The sequence below is a fragment of the Dasypus novemcinctus genome, chromosome 29 (assembly GCF_030445035.2).
Source record: "Dasypus novemcinctus isolate mDasNov1 chromosome 29, mDasNov1.1.hap2, whole genome shotgun sequence".
Taxonomy (NCBI): Eukaryota; Metazoa; Chordata; class Mammalia; order Cingulata; family Dasypodidae; genus Dasypus; species Dasypus novemcinctus.
The window spans coordinates 9,923,428-9,946,337 of NC_080701.1; the positions used below are offsets into that span (position 1 = coordinate 9,923,428).

General features: G+C 45.3%; 1 protein-coding gene across 5 annotated transcripts in view; it reads left to right on the forward strand.

The window, feature by feature from the left end:
- DLC1 (DLC1 Rho GTPase activating protein) overlaps window positions 1-22,910 on the forward strand; it is a 507,940-nt gene that overhangs the window by 450,624 nt on the left and 34,406 nt on the right. The window contains exon 1 of one of the 5 annotated variants that reach the window (XM_058289889.2): window positions 17,602-17,886. The exons of the other annotated variants lie outside the window; for them this stretch is intronic. Within the exon in view, the coding sequence (XP_058145872.1) occupies window positions 17,874-17,886 (13 nt within the window). The 5' untranslated portion in view covers window positions 17,602-17,873. Of the gene's footprint in view, window positions 1-17,601; window positions 17,887-22,910 lie in introns of those variants that run through there. 5 annotated transcript variants of the gene reach the window in all.

A 22,910-nucleotide genomic window follows, 5' to 3' on the forward strand; every position in this document is an offset into this window, starting at 1 on the left:
ACAGCAGCCCAGAGACTGTATTTGGCAATTTGGGGGGAAAGTTCATCTCTTCAATTAATAAGAAACTCTCAATAATGACCAATTTATACTGTCACAGAGAAATAAACCTATGACAGCCACATTTTTCTGGGACAGAGTAAACTCCCCATCACACACCCAAACACCCTGTAGGCAGCCCTAGGGCTTTTCTTCCTCTGCTTAAATAATGAATTTTAGCAGGTAATCGTTGCATATGATATAAAATTTTTAAAAGATACAATATGGTATAGAATGAAAAATAAGCCCCCCCACACTCCTGTCCTTCACTCACCATGGTTTCTTTTTTTAAGATTTTAGTATTTATTTCTCTCTCCCCACCCCCTTGTTGTTTTTCACTGGCTGTGTCTGTTCTTCCTTCTTTAGGAGGCATCAGAGCCAAACCCAGGACCTCTGCTGTGGGAGGGAGGTGCCCAGTCGTTTGAGCCACCTCTGCTCCTGCTTTGTTGTGTCTCTCATTCTGTTTTTCCTCCCCGTGTCCCTTGTTGCGTCTTCTTGTAGCGTCAGCTCTCCATGCCTGCCTGTCGCACTGTGGGCTTCTTTAGGAGGCACCGGGATCCGAACCAGCAACCTCCCGTGTGGCAAGTTGAGAGCCCAGTCGCCTGAGCCACAGCCACTTCCCTCTTCCAATGGTTTTTGTTTCATTTTGCATTTTTAAGTCTTTAACACATTTGAGTTACACATTTACGCTCTGGGGTAAAGAGAGGGTTAGGTTTAAACTTTGTTTTTCTCTAGGTGGCTACCGAGTTGTGCCCACTTCAAGTACTGAATAATCATCCTCCTCTTCCTCCTCTGGTGTGCAGCACTCCATTTCATTTCATCTAAATTCCTCTATCAGCCTGGGGCAAGTTCTAGATTCATTGCTCAGGCCCGTTGGTTTGAAAGTGTGGAGAAGCTTACGCTTACACACAGGCTCTGGAGCCTGAATCCTTCAGTTTGGATCTCAAGTCTTCTGTTTACTAAATTCCTCATCTATCAAGTGGGGATATTAATAATCACAGGATTATCGTGGGGCTTAAACTACTTAATAGATGGAAAACACTCGAAAGTGCATGACAGAGAGCCTCCACACATATACAGTACCATTACTCTTAAAACATACTGTCGGCGTTTTTATTGGCATTTCGTTAAATTGACAGATTAAATGAGGGAGAACAGACATCTGTAAATACTGCATCTCCCCATGTAAATAACACGTGCTTTTTCATGTATTTCTCAAGTCCTATTTTGCAATTCATTTTCTTCAGACATCTGCCTAGAGATCCTTACCCAGGTTTTTTAAGGACTCCCTGCTCTATAATTCATCTTCCCCAGATATTTCATCATCATATGGTTCCCATTCCTTTAATTCCTAGCTACTGCCTCCCCACTCTCCATCTTTGGACATGTATTACTTAGGACACTCAAATGAGGACCTTGACTTGCCCCTGTCCCTCATAACAGTAGCAAGCTGCTGTATTTCTTTAAGATAATTAAGATTCAATATTACATATAATGGCTCGTGCATTTTTCGAGGTAGGAATTTTCTGCTGTGACAACGTCGGCTCACTGGAATATTTTTCTGAGCACTGAGCCCGAGTTTGCAGAAGGCATCTTGAGAACTCAAACCCTTCAATAAGATTTTCTGCTTGAACCCTTTATCTGAGTTTTGGTTTCACGCACATTAAACTGTTGCGGAAAAGCATGGGTCTTTCAAAGTTCAGGGGGAAAGTGTCTATGAAGATCTAAGACGGAGCTGAAGACAAAGCTATAGCCAGAGGCCTGGTTTCCCGAGAAGGAAGGAGTCGCCCCCTAATCTGTCATGCTTCTGTCGAAGAGGATGTGAAAGGCATCCAGCTTCTTGTTTACAGCAGGTCATGTGTCTCACAATCCCGCGTCTGTGCCCGCCGGTCACATGACCAGGGTTCACACTCTGGCCCCTCCAAGCTGCTTGTTAAGTGCAATATAGTGAGTAATTAGAGTATTGGCTCCTGAGAAAAGAGAGACAACGAAACCCTTTTTATTACTTACCATCCTCCCAATCACTGCCTAAAGTGATTAGGAGGGAAGAAGGCACCGTTCAAGGAATAATTGAGCCTGCTGGGCAAGCCTTCATCACTCTTATTCTCCGTCAGTTCTCCTTCCTCAGGACTCTTTGGTTATATTAAAGGTAAGGTGAAAACACTCGTGAAAATTCTTGAATCACAAAGAAAGTTGTTTAAAAATAGACACGTGGGATAAGAGAAGTCACAGAGCCCGCTTCCCCCACCCGGGCCGGCCTCTCCTTCTCAGGGCCCTGCCTTTCCTTCCCATCTCCTTTAAAGCTGCCATGGGGACCTTCGGAGGCGCTGGGGGCTGGCTTTATGGGCAATACAGCTCCCTTCAGAGACCAGTCCTACAGACCTGGGAAGTGCCTCTGGGATCTAGGGAAAGCCCGTTAGTTCTGGGAAGGGCTCTTTAAGCCGGTGTGGCTGTCACCTGCAGAGTGAAGCTGAGGCTGGGGCTGGAGGGTGATTCCCAGAGGTGAGCCTTGGCAAGCCAAGGGCAGGCGAGAGGCTGACACCCCGGAGATTGTCCCCTTCCAGCCCTCGTCCCCTTCCAGCCCTCCTCGGCAGGGACAGGATCTGTTTATTTCTCGCTCCTTCTATGTGCAGGTGTTTCTTGAACTGGTCGTAAGAGGCCCTCTTCACCTGTCCAAAGATGGAGGAAAAGCCATCAGATATAAAAGAGAGTTTGAGAGCTGTGAATGTTATCCGTGCTTGGGCCAAATGGGCTGGCAGGAGCCAGGGAGCAGGGCCCGGAGCAGACTGAGGCTTAGAGTCGCCGAGGGGGCAAATTTCACGCTTAGGGAGCAGGAACTTAGGTTGAATTGGATAGTATGTCCCTAGGAAAGAGAGAGGCTATTTCAGAGCGGCTCCTCAGAGCTGGAAATGAGGAGATTATTAATGCCCAGAATATAATGAGACCGTTTAGTCCCTGGAAGTTTGGAATTTCGGGGAAATTAAAGGAAAGTGAAGGAAGCGGATGTGGCTCTAGGGACTGAGCTCCCGCCTACCACAGGTTTTGGTTCCTGGTGCCCCCTAAAAGGAAGGCGAGCACACAACAAGCAGAGACAGCAGATGCAAACAACAAGGGGTTCGGAGAAATAAATAAGATAAATCTTTTTTTTTTTTTTAAAGGAAAGGGAAGCTTCATGTATGACCAAGGAGGTCGGGAAAAAGAGCTGGGCTGGGATCTGAGCTGGGAAGTATGAAAGCAGGGGCTTTGAAAGTTGGCTTGAGTCAAGCTGTGTCAAGAAAACAGGACTGAGCCTCTGCCTTCTCTATTTTGATTCTGCCGAGAGATTTCTAATCAGTATCAGATAAATGGCATTCACCTGGTTACCAGTTACCGGCTGTGTGTCTGCTGTCCAGGAAGTACCTGGAGGAATGAGAATGAGAGCATGGAGCCTAAAAATTCAAGGTTAAATCTTCTGAAGAAGCCTCTGAAGCCCTCAGCCTGGGAGGTAGCTGCTGACGTTTGTTCCCACAGGCCCTGCTTAATTGTTAGTGCCCTTGACCAAGAGTGGTTTGCCAGTCTTCCTGAGACTCTACCTTTCTCAATCACAGAGTCTCCTGGAGAGCATTAGTCAGCCTTCAGCCTCAGTTGCAGCAGCCCTGCTCCATCATGCACTTTGCTCTTATGGAAGAGCTCCACTCTCCATAACTGTGAGCTATTCAGGTTGGCAGCATCCACATCAGACAGAAGATCTGAAAAGCCACATGAAAAAGCTTCCTTTCTTGATTTTAGGGTTTGAGATGGGCGATCAAGGGAACCAAAGCTGTTGGGATAGAACAATGTGGCTTACAAGGCCGTTAGGACAGAGAAGCACTAAGTTCATTTTGAAAGAGGAAAAAGAAGTCCATGCCTACGAATTTGGGGAAGCGGGCTGGTCATACATTTGCCATCCTTCGGTTCTCTACTGGAGATTTATTTAGGTCAGGTGTTTGGTTAGACCTCTTCAGCCCCAAGAAACCAAGAGAATTGTTTAGAAACTCTCTTCTGAGGAAGAGCCCAAATGATACAACTGATATATTTAGTTCATATTTTAGCCTAATGAGGAAAAATATTTTTATTGGTATATGGATCCTAGGTACAGGCATGCAAACCCACTCTACCAGGAAAAAAATGGAATAAAAAAGGATTCTTTTGCTACATCCCATAAGTGTTGGTGTGTTGTATATTATTTTCATTCACCTCAGGATATTTCCTAATTTCCCTTGTGATTTCTTCTTTGACCCACTGGTCATTTAAGAGTGTTTTCTATGTGTTCAAATTGTCTATTTAACCCTGTAGCTACTTTTTTGAAGAAGCATGTTGTCTTTTTCTTACTGATTTATAAGTAGTACTTGTGTATCAGGGATATTAATCATTCCTCGTTTATTATAAAAAATATTTAATAACTTGTGATCTGCCTTTTAAGTTTATTTCAAATATTTTAAAAAAACAAACTGCAAACAAAATTCAAAGATCTTATTGTTCCTTTCAATTATTAACTAGGAGTTTCCTTAGTTTTCCCTGTGTGGCTTGAAGCTAAAAGTGTTAAGATACAAAATCAATTTGCAAAACAAGGTTATTTAATGTGTGAGGTTTTTGCTCTATTTCTAGTTATAGGTTTCATTATGTATTCAAAAAAGACTTTAGATGTCTTCTAAATGCTTACATTAAAAAGAAAAAAGATCTAAAATCAGAGACCTAAACCAACAACTGGAAGATCTAGGGAAAAAAGGGCAAAGCAAGCAGAAGAAAGGAAATGATAAGGATTAGACATAAATGAAAGAATAAAAATACAATAGAATTAGCCAAAAATTGTTTCTTTGAAAAGATCAATAACATTGACAAGCCTTCAGCTAGACTGACAATGGAAAAAAAGAAAGAGGATACAAATATCTAAACTAAGAAATGAAAAGAAGGACATTACTACAGACCCCACAAAAAGATCAAGGGTTAAAAAAAGATACTATGAACAACTGTAAGCCAAGAAATTAGAAAACTAAGATGAATTGGACAAATTCCTAGAAACACACAAACTGCCTACACTAACTCAAAAAAATAGAAGATCTCAACAGACCAGTAAAACATAATCACAAACCTCCCAACAAAGAAAAGTCCAGGACCAGATGGCTTCATTGGGGAACGTTACCAAACATTCCAAGAAGAATTAACACCAATCCTGCTCAAACTCTTCCAGAAAATTGAAGAAGAGGGAATACTTCCTAACTCATTTTATGAGGCCAACATCACCTAATATTAGAGCCAGATAAAGATAGCATAGGAAAAGAAAATTAAGACTAATATATTCATTAGCAAAAATCCTCAACAAAATACTAGCAAATGAATCCAACACTGAATTAAAAGGATTATACAGCATGATCAAGTAGGATCTACCCTAGTTATGCAAGGGTGGATTGACAGAAGGAAAATCAATCAATGTAATACACCATGTTAATAGAGCAAAGGGGGAAAAAAAACATGGTCATCCCAATTGATGAAGAAAAGATGTTTGACAAAATCTAGCACCCCTTCTTGATAAAAATACTCAGAAAATGAGCAATAGAAGGAAATTTCCTCAACATGATAAAGGGCATATATGAAAAATCCAGAGTTAACATCAAACTCAATGGTGAAAGACTGAAAGCTTTCCCCTAAGATTGGGGACAAGATAAGGGTGTCCACTATTTCTAGTTACTAAATATTATACTGAAAGTTCTAGCCAGAGCAGATAAGCAAGAAAAAGAAATAAAAGATGTTCAAACTACAAAGGAAGAAGTACCACTTTCCCAATTTGCAGATGATATGGTCTTATGTATAGAAAATCCTGAAAATTTTACAATGCTACTAGAGCTAATAAGCAAATCTAGCAAAGTGGCAGAATACAAGAATAACATTCAAAAATCAGCAGTGTTTCTCTACACCAGTAATGAAATATCTGAAGAGACTATCAAGAAAAAAATTCCATTTACCATAGTAACTAAAAGAATCAAATATCTAGGAATAAATTTGAGGATGTAGTAGACTGATATGGAAAACTACAAAATATTTCTAAAAGAAATCAAAGACTGGGAAGTGGATATGGCTCAAACGATTGGGCTCCTGCCTACCACATGGAAGGCCCCAGGTTCAGTTCCCAGTGCCTCCTAAAGAAGATGAGCAAGACAGCAAGCTGATGTGATGGGCAGGTGCAGTGAGCTTATGCAACTAGATGACACACCAAGAGACATGAGGCAAACATGAGAGACACAAAAAAGCAGGGAGCGGAGGTGGCTCAAATGATTAGATGCTTCCCTCCCACATCAGAGGTCCCAGGTTCAGTTTCCAGTGCCTCCTAAAAAGAAGACCAGCACACAACAGACACAGCAAATGCAAACAACAAGGTGGGGAGAAATAATAAAAAGAAGTCTTAAAAAAAAACAAACAAATTCTAAATAAATGGAAGGTCATTCCATGTTCGTGGACTGGAAGACTGATTATTTTTAAATTGTCAGTTGTACCCAAAGTGATTTGCAGATTCTGTGCATTCCCTGTCAAATCCCAACAGTCGTCTTTGCAGAAATGGAAAAGCCGATCACCAAATTTATATGGAAGGGTAAGGGCCCCAAATAACATAAACCATCTTGAAAAAAAGGGAAGAACTTGTAGGACTCAAAGTAAAACTCACATTTCCCAATTTTAAAATTTATTACAAAGCTACAGTAGTAAAACTGTGGCACTGGCACAAGCACGGACCTATAGAATAAGGGAACTGAATTGAGAGTTCAGAAGTTAACCTTCATGTCTATGGTCAATTAATTTTTTGACATTGGTGCCGAGTCCACTCAATGGGAAAAGAAATAGTCTTCAACAAATGGTGCTGAGAAAACTAGATATCCAGATGCAAACAAATAAGTACACCCCTCACGCCATATTCAAAGTTAACTCAATGGATCAAAGACCTAAACATAAAAACCAAAATTACAAAACTCTTAGAGGAAAACATTCGTCATGGAGATAAAATGACAACCTATAGAATGGGAGAAAATATTTGGAAACTACATATCCAATAAGAGTTTAACATCCATGGGAAGCAGACTTGGCCCAATGGATAGGGCATCCGCCTACCACATGGGAGTTCCGCAGTTCAAGGTTCAAGGAGTGCCCTGCCACGCAGGGGTGTTCCCCGCATAGGGGAGCCCCATGCGCAAGGAGTGCACCCCATAAGGAGAGCTGCCCAGCACGAAAGTGCAGCCTGCCCAGGAATGGCGCCGCACACACAGAGAGCTGACACAACAAGATGATGCAACAAAAAGAAACACAGATTCCCGGTGCCGCTAATAAGGATAGAAACAGTCACAGAAGAACACACAGTGAATGGACACAGAGGGCAGACAACCAGGGCGGGGGAGGCGGAAGCGGGGAGAGAAATAAATAAATAAATCTTAAAAAAAAAAGAGAGTTTACCATCCAGAATATAGAAATAATTGTATAATTCAACACCAGAAAAGATAAACAACCTAATTTAAAAGTGGGCAAAAGACTTGAATAGACATTTTTTCAGAAAAGATATACAAATGGTTAATAATCACATGAAAAGAAACTCAACTTCATTAGTCACTAGGGGAGTGCAAGTCAAAACCACAACAGGATGCCATTTTCTACCCACTGGAATGGATGCTATTAAAAGAATGTAAAATAACAAGTGTTGGAGAGGAAGTAAAAAAATAGGAACACTCGTTCATTGTTGGTGGGAATGCAAAATGGTACTGCCACTGTGGAAAACGGTTTGGCAGTGCCTCAGAAACTTAAGCAAAGAATTACTCATGACTTGGCAATCCCACTTCTAGGTATAGACCCAGAAGAATTGAAAGCAGGAACTTAACTGATATTTCACAATGGTGTTCTTAGCGGCTATTCACAATTGCCAGAAGATGAATGCATCCCAAGTGTCCATCAATATATTAATGGATAAACAAAGTGTGGTATTTACATACAATGGAATATTACTCAGCCACAAAAAGGACTGAAGTTCTGACACATGTAACCACATGGATGAACGTTGAAGGCATCGTGTTGAATGAAATAAGTCAAACACAAAGGACAAATACTGTGTGATCTCACTCATACGATATAAAGCAGACACTGAAAAACAGGTTACCAGGGGACAGGGTAGGGGTTGGCAATGGGGATTTAATACTTAATTGGTATTGCGTTTCTCTTTAGGGTGATGGAAAAGTTTTTGGTAATGGATGGTGGTGATGCTAGCACAACACTGTAAATGTGATACTACTGAATTTTATATTTGAATGTGATTAAAAGGGGAAATTTTTAGGTTGTATACAAGTTTCTAGAATTTAAAAAGAAATTTTTTTAACACATAGGACCATACAACACAGTGAACCATAATGTAAACTTGGAACTATAATTAATAGTATAATTACAATAATATTTCTCATCCGTTTTAACAAAGGTACCTCTCTAATGCAAAGTATTAAAAATAGGATTGTCCCTGTTTTCTGCATGATTTTTTTTGCAAACCTACAACTTCTCTAATAAGAAAAATAATTTTTTTAAAATTTAAAAATGATAAGAAGCCAAGAGGAAGGGGAGGAGTTCCTAGGCATTGAAAGAATCCAGTCTGGGTTAGAAAGAACATGAAGAGATGTGCATATTGGGCAGCGGTTAAGAATTATTTGTTTTTCCCTAAGCGAGTCATCAAGGGTCCATAATCACATTTGCATTTTTAAAAGACCAGTGTGGTTAAGTAAATTATTGAACCTCCAGAAATATATGCCTGGCAAAATAGAGCAGCAAGCTCAGAGAAAAAGGAAAGAGGAGGGTTCATTTTTAAGAAGGCCATTCGGGTGAAAAGCTGGGAAATTCTGCTGAATCAAACTGCCAGGTCTGAATTTGATCTGCAAAGTATGGAGTCCACACCACACATGCTTGTGAGACCTCAGTGATGATAAATGGGGTTGTCCAGGAAGGAGAAAACCTTAGATTGTAGACTCCTAAGAAAAGGTTCTGATGCCAGGATAGGAAATGGGAAAAGTGACCTTCAAGGGAGAAGAGTTCAAACACAGCAGAGACAATGCCCCGGCTTGAAGCAGAGCACCGGCTGGGACCACAGCTTCGTGTTTGGAATTGCTGTGAGCAGTGGTGCTCTACACAGAGGATACTTTTTCTTTCTACCATTAAAAAGTAAATAAATAGTAGCATTTTTGAATGCCATGTGTTTAAAGTCCTGTACCAGGAAATGAATGTGAATATAAATTTCGAGTCACACATCAGAACAAACTGGAACCTACAGCCTCTTGGATATCCAGATGGCTGAAGGAACCTGAAAGAACATTTGTTCTTTCCATTGTCGTTTTCAGTGATCCAAGGTAGCATCGCTTCCTAGGGGTAGGAGCAAGTCCACAGCTCGGCTTTACTACCCCGGTCAAGGTCTTGGTTGCAGAGGTTTAAATTCTCGCTTCCTCAGTTATTAACAATGTGAAGCCAGGCAAGTTTTGTAACCTCGCTGTGTCAGATTCCTTATCTGCAATAATATAAGGTCTGCCCTCAAACCATATTGTATCTTCAACTTAAAATCCTAGGTTAAATGTCCAACATTCTTGTTTTGCCACATAAAAAACCCAGAGGACATAGACTCTGTTATGTGAGCAACCCAAGCTCACTGATTTGCATCGGTGACCAAGTGAAGCGTATGATTCATACAGATCTCTTTCTCGAGACATGCACGGCCATAAGGACTTCCCAGATCTGTTTTTCTAATTCAGACATCTAGACAAGACCATTACGATGTTCAGAGCACTTTTCTAATTTTTTGTGTTTTGTTTTTGACTTTCATCTGTTGTAGCCCTTTGTTTTGTCCACCTACCAAAAAGATGACAATGGTCAGTAGAGAAATGGCAGTTTGTTCAAGACGAAAAGGTCTACATTAAAATGAGCCAATCTAGCCCATTCCATCTTGATAAACCTTCAAACATCAGTCTTTCACAATTGATGATTCTGGTTGCCGGTCCTACTTTAAAAAACTTAAAATGTGTTGCCTTGCAGTTCAAAATACAGCGTAATTCAACTGAATCAGTCAGCGCTCCCTGCCTGGGTTAGTTACACATGAAAAACCAAGCTTGAAGGTACACAGCAGCTCCCTTCTCCTGTGGACTATTAAAGTAAGTTAATGACCTGGAGCTGCGAAGGAACGCTATAATGGTCAATATGCTGTAGTTAGCAGCCAGAGAGAGGGAACTGTTTACTATTTTTCAAGCAATTGACTAAACCTATCCCGTAATATCTTTATTTAAGGACCAACCTACAGCAAAAGAGCAACATATTACAAGGCAAATTAACACAAAACACTTTCTTAGTGGAAATAAACTTATCCCGCTTAGATTTTCAAAATTATGGTGGCAAATATTATTTGCACCAATGCTTTTAGAATGATACTGATTTAAAAGTCACAGTTTAGGGGGGCTCAAATAAATAGCTGTTTAAAACAAGGTGGTACAGAACAAAATTGTTTTTTTTTTACCTACAAGGTAAAAGGCTATAAAAATGGTCATTTTAGCCTTAATTTCTGAAAAACTTACCCATGTTCCAAGATTTGTTTCGTAAGTATATAGGCATGCACACACATTGCACTTATGGAAAATCTGGAAGTAAAAAAACGTTTCAAAAACACAGTCCCCTTGGGTCTCCAACTTATACCCTGTCCCTGCTAGCTTTTCAGCTTCAGGCCTCACTCTGCAAGGTATCTAACATGAAACCAAGGGAGAGAGAAAAACAAAATAAGACATCTAAGATATATTTTAAGGACATAACGAAACCTGTGACTAGAAATAAAGCAAAAAGTCCCATACATTAAATGACCTTGTTTTGTAAATTTATTTTTTGTCTTAGCGCTTTCGGCCTCAAGCCATATAGGGAACACTGTTTAAGTAAACTCCTGGTTAATAATTGAAAGGAACAAGCTCTTTGTGCAGTTTGTTACTTTTTAAAATATTATAAATAAACATGATTCAAGTTAAAAGGCAGATAAGAAATTAGTAAAATATCTTTCTAATAAATGACAAATAGTTAAATATATAAATACTACTTATAAATCAGGGGAAAAAAAGAGAAAACGATTCATCAACAAAGTACTGTAGGATTAAATAGTCCGCACACATGAGAAAACAACTTGATAAATAGGAGAAAACATTCAGTCAGTTTCATATTCAAACAAGTATAGACTTTGTAGACTTAATAATGAGATATGTTTTGTTTCTACAATTAGCAAAAAAAAATCAAAATTAGAATATTTGCAGACCTGAGTATAAAAGGAAATGGGTATCTTCAACAATGGTGAAAATATAAAAAGTACAAACTTTCTGGATAGTAGTTTAAATATATATATATATATAATGTCCTAATACCCTTTGATCTCCTAATTCAAAGTACATAAATTTGCCTCAGGAAATAATCATTCTTGCTTTTTAAAATTTATTATGCAAGAATGTTCATTAAAGAAAATACGGTGAAAAGTAAAGGCTCAACAATAGGAGATTGGTTAAATAATTCATGGTGTATCCAGAAGATGAAATGTGATTAAAAATCATATTCTTCAAGTATATCAAATGAAATAAAATATTACAAAATAATATATATTATGATCCCAATTTTGTGCAAAAGTATGCACCATAAAAAGATTGGGAAGATAATGCATGCAAACGTAATACATCTGCAATTATCTCTGGTATTGATTATGAGAAGGTTTTATTTTTTTTTCTTTATACCTTCCATATTTCTAAACAATGAAACTTTTATAATCATAAATTTAAACAAGAAGAAAACAAAGGATTAAATATTAATAGTACTTAGAAAATAATGTGTCCGTCCTGAGCTCTCAATGAATTATTTACTATAAGCTAAACACAGTAACTGTTAAATTTAAGGTTAATGACAGAAGAGACCAAGAATCAAAACATGCATGTCAAGGGGAAAGCAGCTGAGATGGTTTTCATGGATTCAAAAATAACTTCGTGTTTTGTTTTGCATTTGCTCGATTTTTGTATTGTCAGAGGGCATATGAAAGAATCAGAGAAGTCACTGGTGAGGCGCACATGGGAATTGAATGTAGCAGGAGCACCGGGTTCAAGTCTTCTATGCCTTCTTTTGCAGTGAGGCCTTAGGCTTGTCAACTGTCAGCCTTTCAGTGAGGCCTGGAAAAGGAAATTCCACTGCAAAGATTGTAATGATCTCAGAGAGATGCTTGTTGATTCGTCAAATCAGGATTGAGGATTCAGGAGGTTCCAGCGCTCCACCTTCCTTTCTCACAGAGCTGTATCTCTTCTTACACACAGCGTAAAAGCCCTGTCCTCCAAGCTCTTCCTGTTCTTGTGTTTCACCCAGCACAGTGCTTTTCTAGGGCTTGATAAATATTGGTGAATGATCAAAAGCATTATGCTAGGCTTGTTCATATTTGGGCCTCAGGGGATTATCACAAAGTAGACATGTCCATTTATGCAGCCTCATTTTTACAAGGGACTATCTCACCTCACTGCAAGTATCACTGGGAGGGTACCATTAACTTTCTCCATATTTTGAACTTGAATTGTTTTCAAGCTGTAGTCCAAAAAGACCTATCTGAGTAAGAGAGCTACTCTAGGCAAAATTAAGAGGGGTTAGAACTTATCTGACTGCCTAAACTCCCCTCTTCTCCACTTCCTCCATTCTGCCCTCCACCCTTGGATGTTAGACACTAAATTTCAGAGGGTTGGGGAAGAACCAGACTTGGATCACTGAAGCTTAGAAATAAGTGGATGTTTTTAAGAACAGCCATTATGTTTCAAATTTAATTATTTTCCTTAATTGAATACTGTTTAAAAATTTTCAAAACTTTCTATTCTTTGCCATAGTTCCTTTGGACATTCCAAATAAAAAGTTATTTTCCCTGGTAAAGTTCACCATGCTCCATTGAACACAAATTATATTACATTTTCCAAGTCAAAGAAGTCTTTTAATTCCTAAGGGAGAGAAATTTCCAAAGAGATTGCTTGGCTCACATTGCTAGAGCAGAGGTTTAAACTAGCTGCCCAAGGGCTAAATGAAGCCCAAAGACGACATTACTTGGAATGGGTTTATATTTTTGTAATTAGTTGCCAGCATTTAAAAATTAGGAAATGTAATATATAAATCTAGAAATCTAGGGGCTCCTGAAAAGTCTTTAAATCCAGAAAGGTTGATGGAGGCCAGCGACCAACTGAGCCTAACTGGCAGCTGCCCTCTGGGAGGGCCCCTGGATGACCCAGTTCTCACCATTCCATTGTGGCGTGCTTTACTGGCCCCAATACCTGCCTGCTTTCTTGTGTTTTTTTGAAATTTACTTATTTTTCTTCCCTGACCCTACCTCACTGTTCTTTGAGTTTTTTGTGTTTTGTTTCTTTTTTTTGCTGTCTGTGTCCATTCGCTGTGTGATTGTCTGTATCTATTTCTCTTTTTGCCTTCTCTTTTCATCTTTCTCCTCTAGAATTCATCGGGATTTGATCCTGGGAACTCTGATGTGGAGAGAGGTTCCCTGTCAATTATGCCACCTCAGTTCCTGGTCTCTGCCGTGCTTCACCTTGACTCTCCCCTTTGTCTCTCTTTCATTGCATCATCATCACTTACATGTGTGGGCACTGGCTCGCTGCGCAGGCACTCGGCTTGCTGCGTGGGTACTCGGCTCACCACGTGGGCCCTGGCTCAATGTGCGGGCACTGGCCCACCACGTGGACACTCAAGTGGGCACTTGGCCCGCTACACGGGCACTCAGCACACCACACAGGCACACTTTTTCTTCTTTTTCACTAAGGGGTGCCACATCTGCTTCCCCCTGTCTGTTTTTTTATGGGCTTTGTTTAACACATTATAGTGGAGAAAGAATAAGATAGTATCCCTGAACAATATTAATAATATTTTTAGAGTAGAAACTAAAGACAGTAGCTTTGTGAGTCAGCTACTCACTTTGCCATTATATTAGGAGTTAGATATGTGATTTTTTTCCTTCCTTAGTGAGTTGAGAGTTGAAAGGGAAAACATCCAAATACAGAAGGGTGTGGAAATCCCTGTGAATGACCTCTAAGAAGCTAACACCTGAAGTGCAAAAAGAGCGTGGCAAGACCTAAATGGCACAGGCCCAGGTGTCAACTCTCCTTTTTTTAATCTGCCAATGAAAAGCAATCATTAGTAACAACAGAAACCTGGTGCAGTTTGTGATGGCTTTTTTTTTTTAAGATTTATTTATTTTTTATTTATTTCTCTCCCCATCCCCACAGTTGTCTGCTCTCTGTGTCCATTCACTGTGTGTTCTTCTGTGTCCACTTGCATTCTTGTCAGGAGGCACTGGGAAACTGTCACTCTTTTGTTGTTGTTGCTGTGTTATCTTGCTGCATCAGCTCTCCATGTGTGTGGTGCCACTCTGGGCAGGCTGCACTTTCTTTCACGCTGGCGGCTCTCCTTACGGGAGGCACTCCTTGCGCGTGGGGCTCCCCTATGCAGGGGACACCCCTGTGTGGCAGGGCACTCCTTGTGTGCATCAGCACTGCGCATGGGCCAGCTCACCACACGGTCCAGGAGGCCCGGGTATCAAGCCCTGGACCCTCCATGTGGTAGGCGGACGCTCTGGCAGTTGAGCCACAGCTGCTTCCCTGTGGTGGCTCCTACATATTGACCGGGCTTCAGAGGACCACAGGGTGCTGGTGGGGAAGCAGGCTCTGTTGCAGAGTTGATTCCTCTCTCAAAGAGTCCAGTGTTTCAATACCTAAATCGCTCTTCATGCAGAGTAGCTAAGAAATCCAGGCTAAGGCCATCGTCTTTTACAGTCAGATGAAATCTTGAGTGATGAGTTAAAGGCTCAGTGAAAACAAAGGATTCAGAGTTGTCCTGGGGACTCTCTCTCATCTGGTAAGGGGCCCGTTTGTTGACACTCTTGATGATTTTTTCACGCCTGCCTTTCTCCCCCCGGTCTGTAAAAGGCTCCTGAGACTCACAAAGGTTCACGTCAAGGGCTCATTTTGCTTTGTTGTAATCTTCTCCTGGGTGATTATGTAAGACTCAATTGTGTGTCCTTGTTCCATGTGCCCACTTAATAACGAGTAGTAATGGCTCACATGATGGCGTGCTTATCGCGGGCTGAGCCCCTGCGTGCGTTTCCTTATTAAATCTTCACATCGGCACACGCACTACGACAACCTCCTCCTCCATGAAGAAGCTGAAGTTGGGAGAGGCCAACGTGGTCAGAACTCAAGTGGTCGCCTCTAAGAGTGCCGCTGTCAGCCACTGCTCTACAAACAGAGCCGCCTTCAGAACGTACCGTGTCCATTTCTAACGGGGGTGAGAATTAAAACTGTCTAAATTGGGGTTTGGGCCCTGGTCACAGGCTGTGTCAATGAACCAAGGAGCAGAAGGAGTTGAGGTCCAGGGAAGGCCAAATGCAAAGCAGTGCGTCGCTGAGGGCAACGCTGGTGCAGTTACTGTCGGCGTTATGAATTGATGGTCATCGTGACACCACCTTCCAGAGAGACGCAACGGAAGTTAGAGAGGGTCCAAAGAAGTCACGCCAAGGAGAAAGGAGTGGGGCTTGAACAAGAAGAGACAAAGATGATTAGTATGTTTTATTCTGGAAAGCAGTAGGTATGTAAGTGGCACAGAATAAAACTCCAACTCTAGGAAACCAGCATCAAAATATGCTGCCATTTGGTACGTAAACTTGGAATTGAGTGTATTAGTGCAAATAAAATACAAGGTCACTCGGCAAATAATCTCCAAGGACTTATTCTGAGAATTGATATGGTTTGGGAGAGATGCATAGAGTATCTATATATATTTTAAGGTTTGAATTATTAATACGAGAAATTAGTGTGTTTCGGATATATGTTCGGATTTCTAAGTTTGAGGTATACATTGCAGACTGAGTGATCTTTTCAAAATGCAGGTGTGACCCCGACGGGATGCCTCCTTCCCTGAAATGGCTTCTCGCTGCACATCACCGCGAAGGATGAAACATCCTTAATGGGTACAGGGAATTGAAAAAGTTCTGCCCCTTACTCTCCCAGCCTCCCCTCGGAATCACACTTGCCCTCGCTGGCGACTCTGGCTCTTTTTGACAGTTCCTCAGCTTCTGTACTTCAGAGAGCTGCTCGTGGGCCTGGCCAGGTCCCCACTTCACAGCACCTGCCTTTCAAACTCCTCCTGTTGCTTCCCCGGCCAGCAGGCAGGGTCCAGACCTGCCCTTGCGCACTGTGGGTCCAGCAGTGATAAGTGGGTAAAAGCTTGAGCTGCCGGCCCCTCTCCAGAGCTCAGTTCCGGTCTGGGTAAAGGAGGGATCTGGTGGTGGCATTAGCATCTTTCTTTTGTTTTATGACAAAAAGGGGAAAAGAGGATCTTGTGTACGTAATCATAAGACACGGCTATGAAATTAAGACCTTTTAAACTAGGATTTAAGAGAGACGAAACTCTCCCATTTGTATTTAACTCTGTTAAAAACTAAGTCCTGTCCTCAGCTCCCCACCCGCTCCCCTGCTTTATATGTCTCCACCTAACATACTATCTTTCATTTATTTTGTTTACTGTACCTCCCTCCCCACCCCCCCAAGTAAACTCCAGCAGGAAGGGATGTTTGTCTCTTCTGCACATGGCTGTATCCCAGAGCCTTGGCACACAGTAAATACCCTGTACATACTCGTTCAATGAATGAGGTTGGGGCAAGAGATAACTTTGCCCAGAGATACACGACGCAGAAAGCATCAGGGAGCTCCGTAGTAAGCTTTCACTGGGACCTGGTCTGGATTTTTAAAAATCTTGCTGCGGTTGTAGTCCTCTGCCATCTTTAAAATGGGGCTCCCCGTTCCGTGGGAGCCCCCCCGAACTGCTGTGCCATCAGGATCACCCGAGGGCTTATAAAGGCAGATTCGCCCCCTGGGATATTCTGGTTCAGCGCAGCACGTGGCCTCAGGGTCTGGCTTAAGAAACGTGGGCTGAGACTGCAGGTAGTGGATTCCTTCCGTTGAAAATGCAATGAATGGTTAGGTTCTGAGTTATCCAAGTAAAGTATGCATTATGTGTACTCTGAGGGATGCAAACTTCTTACACAGCATGATCAAGGGAAAGCCCCAGAGGCCCGAGCTCCTCCCGCCCTGCAGCCCCGCGGGCTCCGGCCGTGCGTGCTGGGTGTCCTTAGGACAGTGCCGGTCCCACGTACAGACCAGGAGCCGCTGGGCCACCCCCTCCTCCTAGTATGGGGCACAGGACCTCAGGGCCGGGGGAGCTCGGCAGAGCCCCAGCGCCCCGCCCGCGCCCCCGGGGTCGGCCTCACCCGCCGCCGCCGGCTGCCGACGTGGCGCACGTGGGGCGACGCGCCAGCACGGAGGCGGCGGGCGGGCGGGGGGTGCGGGGAGGGCGCAGCCGAGCGCCGGAGGCCGTGCGGGCGACCCCCGCCGCGGGAGGCGGGGAGGCGGGGAGGCGGGGCGCCGGGGCCGGGCCCTCCCCCGGGGGCGGGCCCTGCGGGAGGGCGCGGCGCGCGGGCCGCGCGGGCCGCAGTGCCCTGGAGCGGGCGGCGGCGGAGCTGCGCGTGCGGCCCGGCCTCCCCGCTGCGGGGCTGCGCGGCCCGCGCCCTGAGCGGCCTGGGCTCTCGACCTCGCCGGGACCGCGGGCAGCGCCACGCCACGGCGAGCGGGGATGCGCTGAGGCCCGCGGGAGCGCGCTGGCCGCCGGCGGCCGTCGGGCCCGGCGGGGCAGCCGAGCCCCCTGGGGCGGCCTCGACCTCCCCGCGGCGCGCCGGCCCGCCTGCGCCGCCCTGGCTGTGCCGGGAGAAGCGGGTCACCATGATCCTCACACGTAAGCTGGACCTGGGTCTTGCCGTCGGGCCGGCCGCGGAGGGGACGCGCCGCGGGGCCCTGCGCCCCCGCGCCAGCCGGTGCGCGTCCTCCGGTGCCTTGGAAGTGCCGTCGGCGGGCGCTCGAGACCGGGGCGCCCCGGGGGCCTGGCGGCGGAGGGGAGGGCGTGCGGCGATCGTTTGGGGACGGAGCTTTCCACCTCGGGGTCGCTGCCTGGCGCCTGACGGGCTCAGCGGGGAGCGGGAAGGGCTGCGGGAGACGCGGGCGGCCGCCTCCTGCCCCGCGGGCCCCTCTGCCCGGTCCCACGCGTCGGCTCGGGCTCCAAGGGCTCGAGCGGCTGCGGCGCCCCGGGTCGCCTTCTCCAGGGGCTGGGTCGGGGGCCGGCGCGGGATGGGCCCGCCCTTCCGTGCACAGGCCCGGCCACCCCGGGGCGCCTAATTTGGTGACTGTAGTGGCTCCTGGAGATGCTTTCTGAACGCGGCTGGAAGTCGATTCATAGAGAACTGCCTTAATTTCAAGCCGGTGGTGTTTAGAGACGTCCCCCGCGGGACCGGGAAGGCGGCGCAGCGGGTGGCCCGCACGTGCGCACCGCCTGCGCGGGAGGTGCGGCTTCCCCGGGCGGTCCCCGCGCCCTGGGCTGCCGCGGAGCCGCCGCCAGCCGGGGCCCGGGCGGCCCGAGGAAGGAAGCCCGCCGCCCCTGCCGGCTTTTTTCGCAATGAGGCGACGGCCGCTTGGCGCCCTGCGCCACCTCGTGCCCCTGTCCCCACCTCCGGCGTCCCGGGCAGAGCCTTGGATCCGTCGGGAGTTGCCCGCCGCGAACGCACCCGGCCGCGCGTAGCTTACTGCGCCTCGGCGCGCCCTGGCCCTCCCAGCCCCTGGTGCGAGGGGACTGGGTGAGGCTGACGGGGGCGGCATTCTGGTCGGCAGCCTGCATGCTGGGCGCGCCTGGGCCAGTGACACGACCCCCCTGTGCCGCCTCCAGCTGTGACACAGAGGTAGTAACAGGAGGTCAAATGAGCCCTGCAAGTAAATGCTAGCGCGGTGCCCGGGACGGATGCGCAGCAAATGCCCCGTTTATGCCAATTGCTGTGGAAGGGACGCGATCCTGACTCGGTCTGGCGAAGAAAACTTTCCCACCCCCTCCCCGCTCCAGTCCTGATTTCAGTCTTTATACCCAACGGAAGTGAGCAAATGGGTCCCTTCTCAGGCCTCGGAGGGTCACTTCAGCCACTGTTGGTGGGGAGGAGGATTGCAGCCTAGCACAGCCGGCCTTTATGGAAGGACTCATGAGGGTGTCATGTATGACGCATTTGGAGAGGAAAAATATCAACCCTGTAGAAGTCGGAATACTGAGGCTTCAAGTTACATTTTTTTCCTCCTCAAAACTCTGCTTCTTGCAGGGAGGAGGGAAAATAATAGCCCAGCAGATTGCACAGTTCCGAATGTAAATCTATCAGCAGCTCCAAGAGATTGACTAATTCAGTATCCATCTGGCTGGCAGGCTGGTCCCGGGCAGAGAGAATTTGCAGACCCAAAGTGTGGAATTAACGGAGGCGCCCAGTGCCCTCTTGGCTTGCAAACTGCAGCAGATGGTTCTAGGGGTGCCCTGGAAGTCAGCAGCCCCCCCTGCTAGAGGAACTGAAATCCCGGCGAACAAGTGTCAAATGGTTAGCAGATGTGCGTTCAGGAGCTCTTCGGAGACATTTTCTGAGAAAATGTTGGTGATGGCATGTTATTGACTTTTATTGTGGCATGCCAGATTTACAGCACGGCCCAAACCTAGGTGCACATTTTTTTCATTAACACTACTGTTCAGAGTTTAAAATGAACCGCTGCAGATTGACTTTCTCTCCCAGCTGGTTTTTAAAAGTTTGCTTTTGACAAAAATTGATTGTAATTCTAGCTGAGTGACACCTTATACCAAGCAGGCTGGAAGCTCAAAAAGGGGAACTGATCTGTTTTGCTGACTCCAGGATGGGAATAAGTAGCCTCCAATTTAAATCCTTCCCCAATGTGGAGGAGAAAAATGGGTTTAGTGATTTTTGTGTGAAAGAAGGGAGAAAGTTATATAATAGTGATGCAGTTAACTATTTCTAATTGAAGGTGATGGGTCAAGTTTTCATACACTGGACCAATCAAAGGATTTTCCTGTAGGTTGGGAGAGTGAGCGAGAGAAAGAGTGCCCTTCAACTCAAAACTTGTTTTGGTGATGGTCTGTACTGCAATTCAAAGAGCAAAAGCCAAGCAGAAGTTTTAAGAGGGTTTCTACATTAAAAGGGCATTTGGATGCTCCTGAAAAAGATAGCGGGCTAGTAGACTTTGCGACTAAACAAATTGCTGTGAAATGAATAAAAAGTGTACCAAGGACTTAACCTTGAAATCTTTTTATTTGAGGTACTGGTGTGGAACTCGGGGCATATGGGCGGTCCCAGTGGCATGCCTTCCATTCAGACGCTTGGTGAGATTCCAAGAGGTGGTTTCAAAGACAAAAATAAGTACTTGGGTTTCCCTTCGTGTCCCCATGGAGATTTTATGTCTTGATGCAGTGTTTAAACGAGAGTGGTATTTTTATGACTTAGGTGGGGGTCAGTGTGCAATTTGGAAATAATCAGAGAAGGGTCATTTTGGTCCAGAAGCATGGGGGCGTGCACAGTACAGTGGGGAAATGAATCGGACTTTTTTGAAGAGAGCCTCATGCTGGACAGGATGAACCAGTATTGTAAACACGAGTTTCTCATGCTTAACTCTCCTTCCTAGCAACAGGAAGAAGGAAATGAGGCCATGCAAAAAAAAAAAAAAAAGAGCCTGAAGGGCTCCAGACAATACTTGACCCACCCTAGCATTCACCGTGTACAGCCAGAAGCCTTGCAAAAGTAAAAATAACTTCAGATGTTTCCCCTTCCTCACCTTCCTTTGCCAATTGACCAAGACAAATTCTGTTGTAGAACCTCATGGCAAAACCCTGGCCCCGTGGTGTGGCTGTCATGGACCCTCACATCCCACCAAGCCTGTTCTTGAGATGATAAGACAGACCTGGTGAGAAAAGGCAGTCCTTGTTCATCTTTTTTTTTTTTTTAATTTTTTTGTCTTTATGTGATTTTTAATGTTACATTCAAAAAATATGAGGTCCCCGTATACCCCCCACCCCTCATTCATCTTTAATGTTTGTACAGTCCCATGATTGGAATGGATTGAGTCAGGGTCCAGTAGGGGAGAGAGGATTTAATTTCTGTCATTAGTCATGCCTCTGAGTGGTTTTGTCGGGCTCTGCCCCCCAAGATACTTAGTTTGGAGTTTTAGGGCTAAAATGCAGAGGAATTAGCCATCCAGCATTTATGAATCATAAACAGTTCTCCTCCCTCTGCCGGTCAAGGTGAACTAATGCCCAGCCGTGAAGTGTAAATAGCCACCTTGTTCTGAAAGCTGTCCCAGGTTCCTCTTCACTGACTCGTCCCAGGAGGGGTTTCTCTGGAGCAGACCTTCACAGCTGCCTTCCTCTCTGGCCAGTGGGGATGGAGAAGTGAGCGGGCCCTGGGGTTCGCCCACTTTTCAGAAAGGTGCATGTGCTTTATAGGAGTGAGCTATACATCATCGGTGCTTTCTTTCAAGCTCAAATTAATGGGAAATCCAGTTAATGCAGAAGGGATGATTGCCAGCCCAGAAGGCTCTTGCTGGCTGGCTGGCGGACTGTGTTGTTGTTAAGGATTAGCATGATAAATGATAAGGAGCGGGGAGGCCTGCTGGGGGTCCTTAATTAGGGCCACTGGGTCTTAACCGTGTTTTTTCATCAGCCCTTCCCTTCTCGCCATTGCCTTGGATATGGCCCTATATATTTTTATAGACTTTCACAAGTGCCCTTTTCCAGTATGGATACCATACTCCTTTTAAATGTTTCTAAAATTCAGACTTCTGACAAGATAGGAATACTATTAGAGAAGCTTGGAGTTATTGTGCAGTTTATACTCCTCATCCCATTTTAACGCCACACAAACCCCACCAGGAAGATGCAGTTATCTGCATTTTACAGATCATGAGTCTGAGGCTAGAGGGAGTTAAATCCTTTGCCTAAGATTACTGTAAGTGGCAGAGCTCGGATTTCCACCAGGCATCCCTGGATGTAGACTCCACCTTATGGAGATGTTCTTTGGTGGGGGTTGCTTGAGTTTAGAAAACAATGTTTGGTACCCAGAGAGCCTTGCAACTAATTTGCCCTTTCCCAGGGTGCTTTCCCTCACAGATCTGAAGGTGTAATGCTCTAATGCTATTTATATTATAATGCTCAAATGCCCAGGATTGACAAATTAGTGGTTTCTGAGTTCTCTCTTTGGGCACCTGTGTTTAACATTTGGGGGAGGGGGCTGGAGCCCCGTTTTCTGGAAGTCCAGCTTCCCTGGCCTATACTGGATAATGTTTCTTTCGGAGTCGCTGAAACATTGGAATGGAATCCTGGAAATGCCTGTTCGGGAATAAAGTTCTCTACTTCCCCCCCACCCCCCCACGTCGCGCCAGCGTGCGTGGACGTCAGTTTCTCTTCCCATTCAGCCTCCTCCTCTGTTCTGCCCCTCGACTTGGTTTCCACGCGCCCCCGCGGCCCCCTCCAGGGGCACAGGCCAGAGCCGAGTGAGGGCGACGGGCAGGCAGCCCTGGGAGCCTCCTCCCACTTGGCTCCCTTCCCCGCCCCTCCCTCGGATGTCCTGGGGAGAGGACGGTGGCTTCCTGATGCTCGCCTGTCACCAAGGCGCCTGCCTTCTCCTGCGGAGGCCCTGGAGGATGTGTGAAGGACAAAAGGTTTCCACACCCGAGGCCCAAGCGTTTCCCAGGCTCCCTGCACTTAGCACGGGGCCAGAAAGCGGCTTTGAAGTGCAGTCTTCATAGATGCATGAAAGAGGTGGAAGATGCCACATGTGTCTTCCCCCTCCTGAGGCTGGAGCAGTGACCAGCTCCTCCGGGGTCCCTTCTCCACCCAGCTCCCTTTTTCAGATAGGTTGCATGGAAAGTGGCTTTTGCGTCATGCCCTTGGGTTGG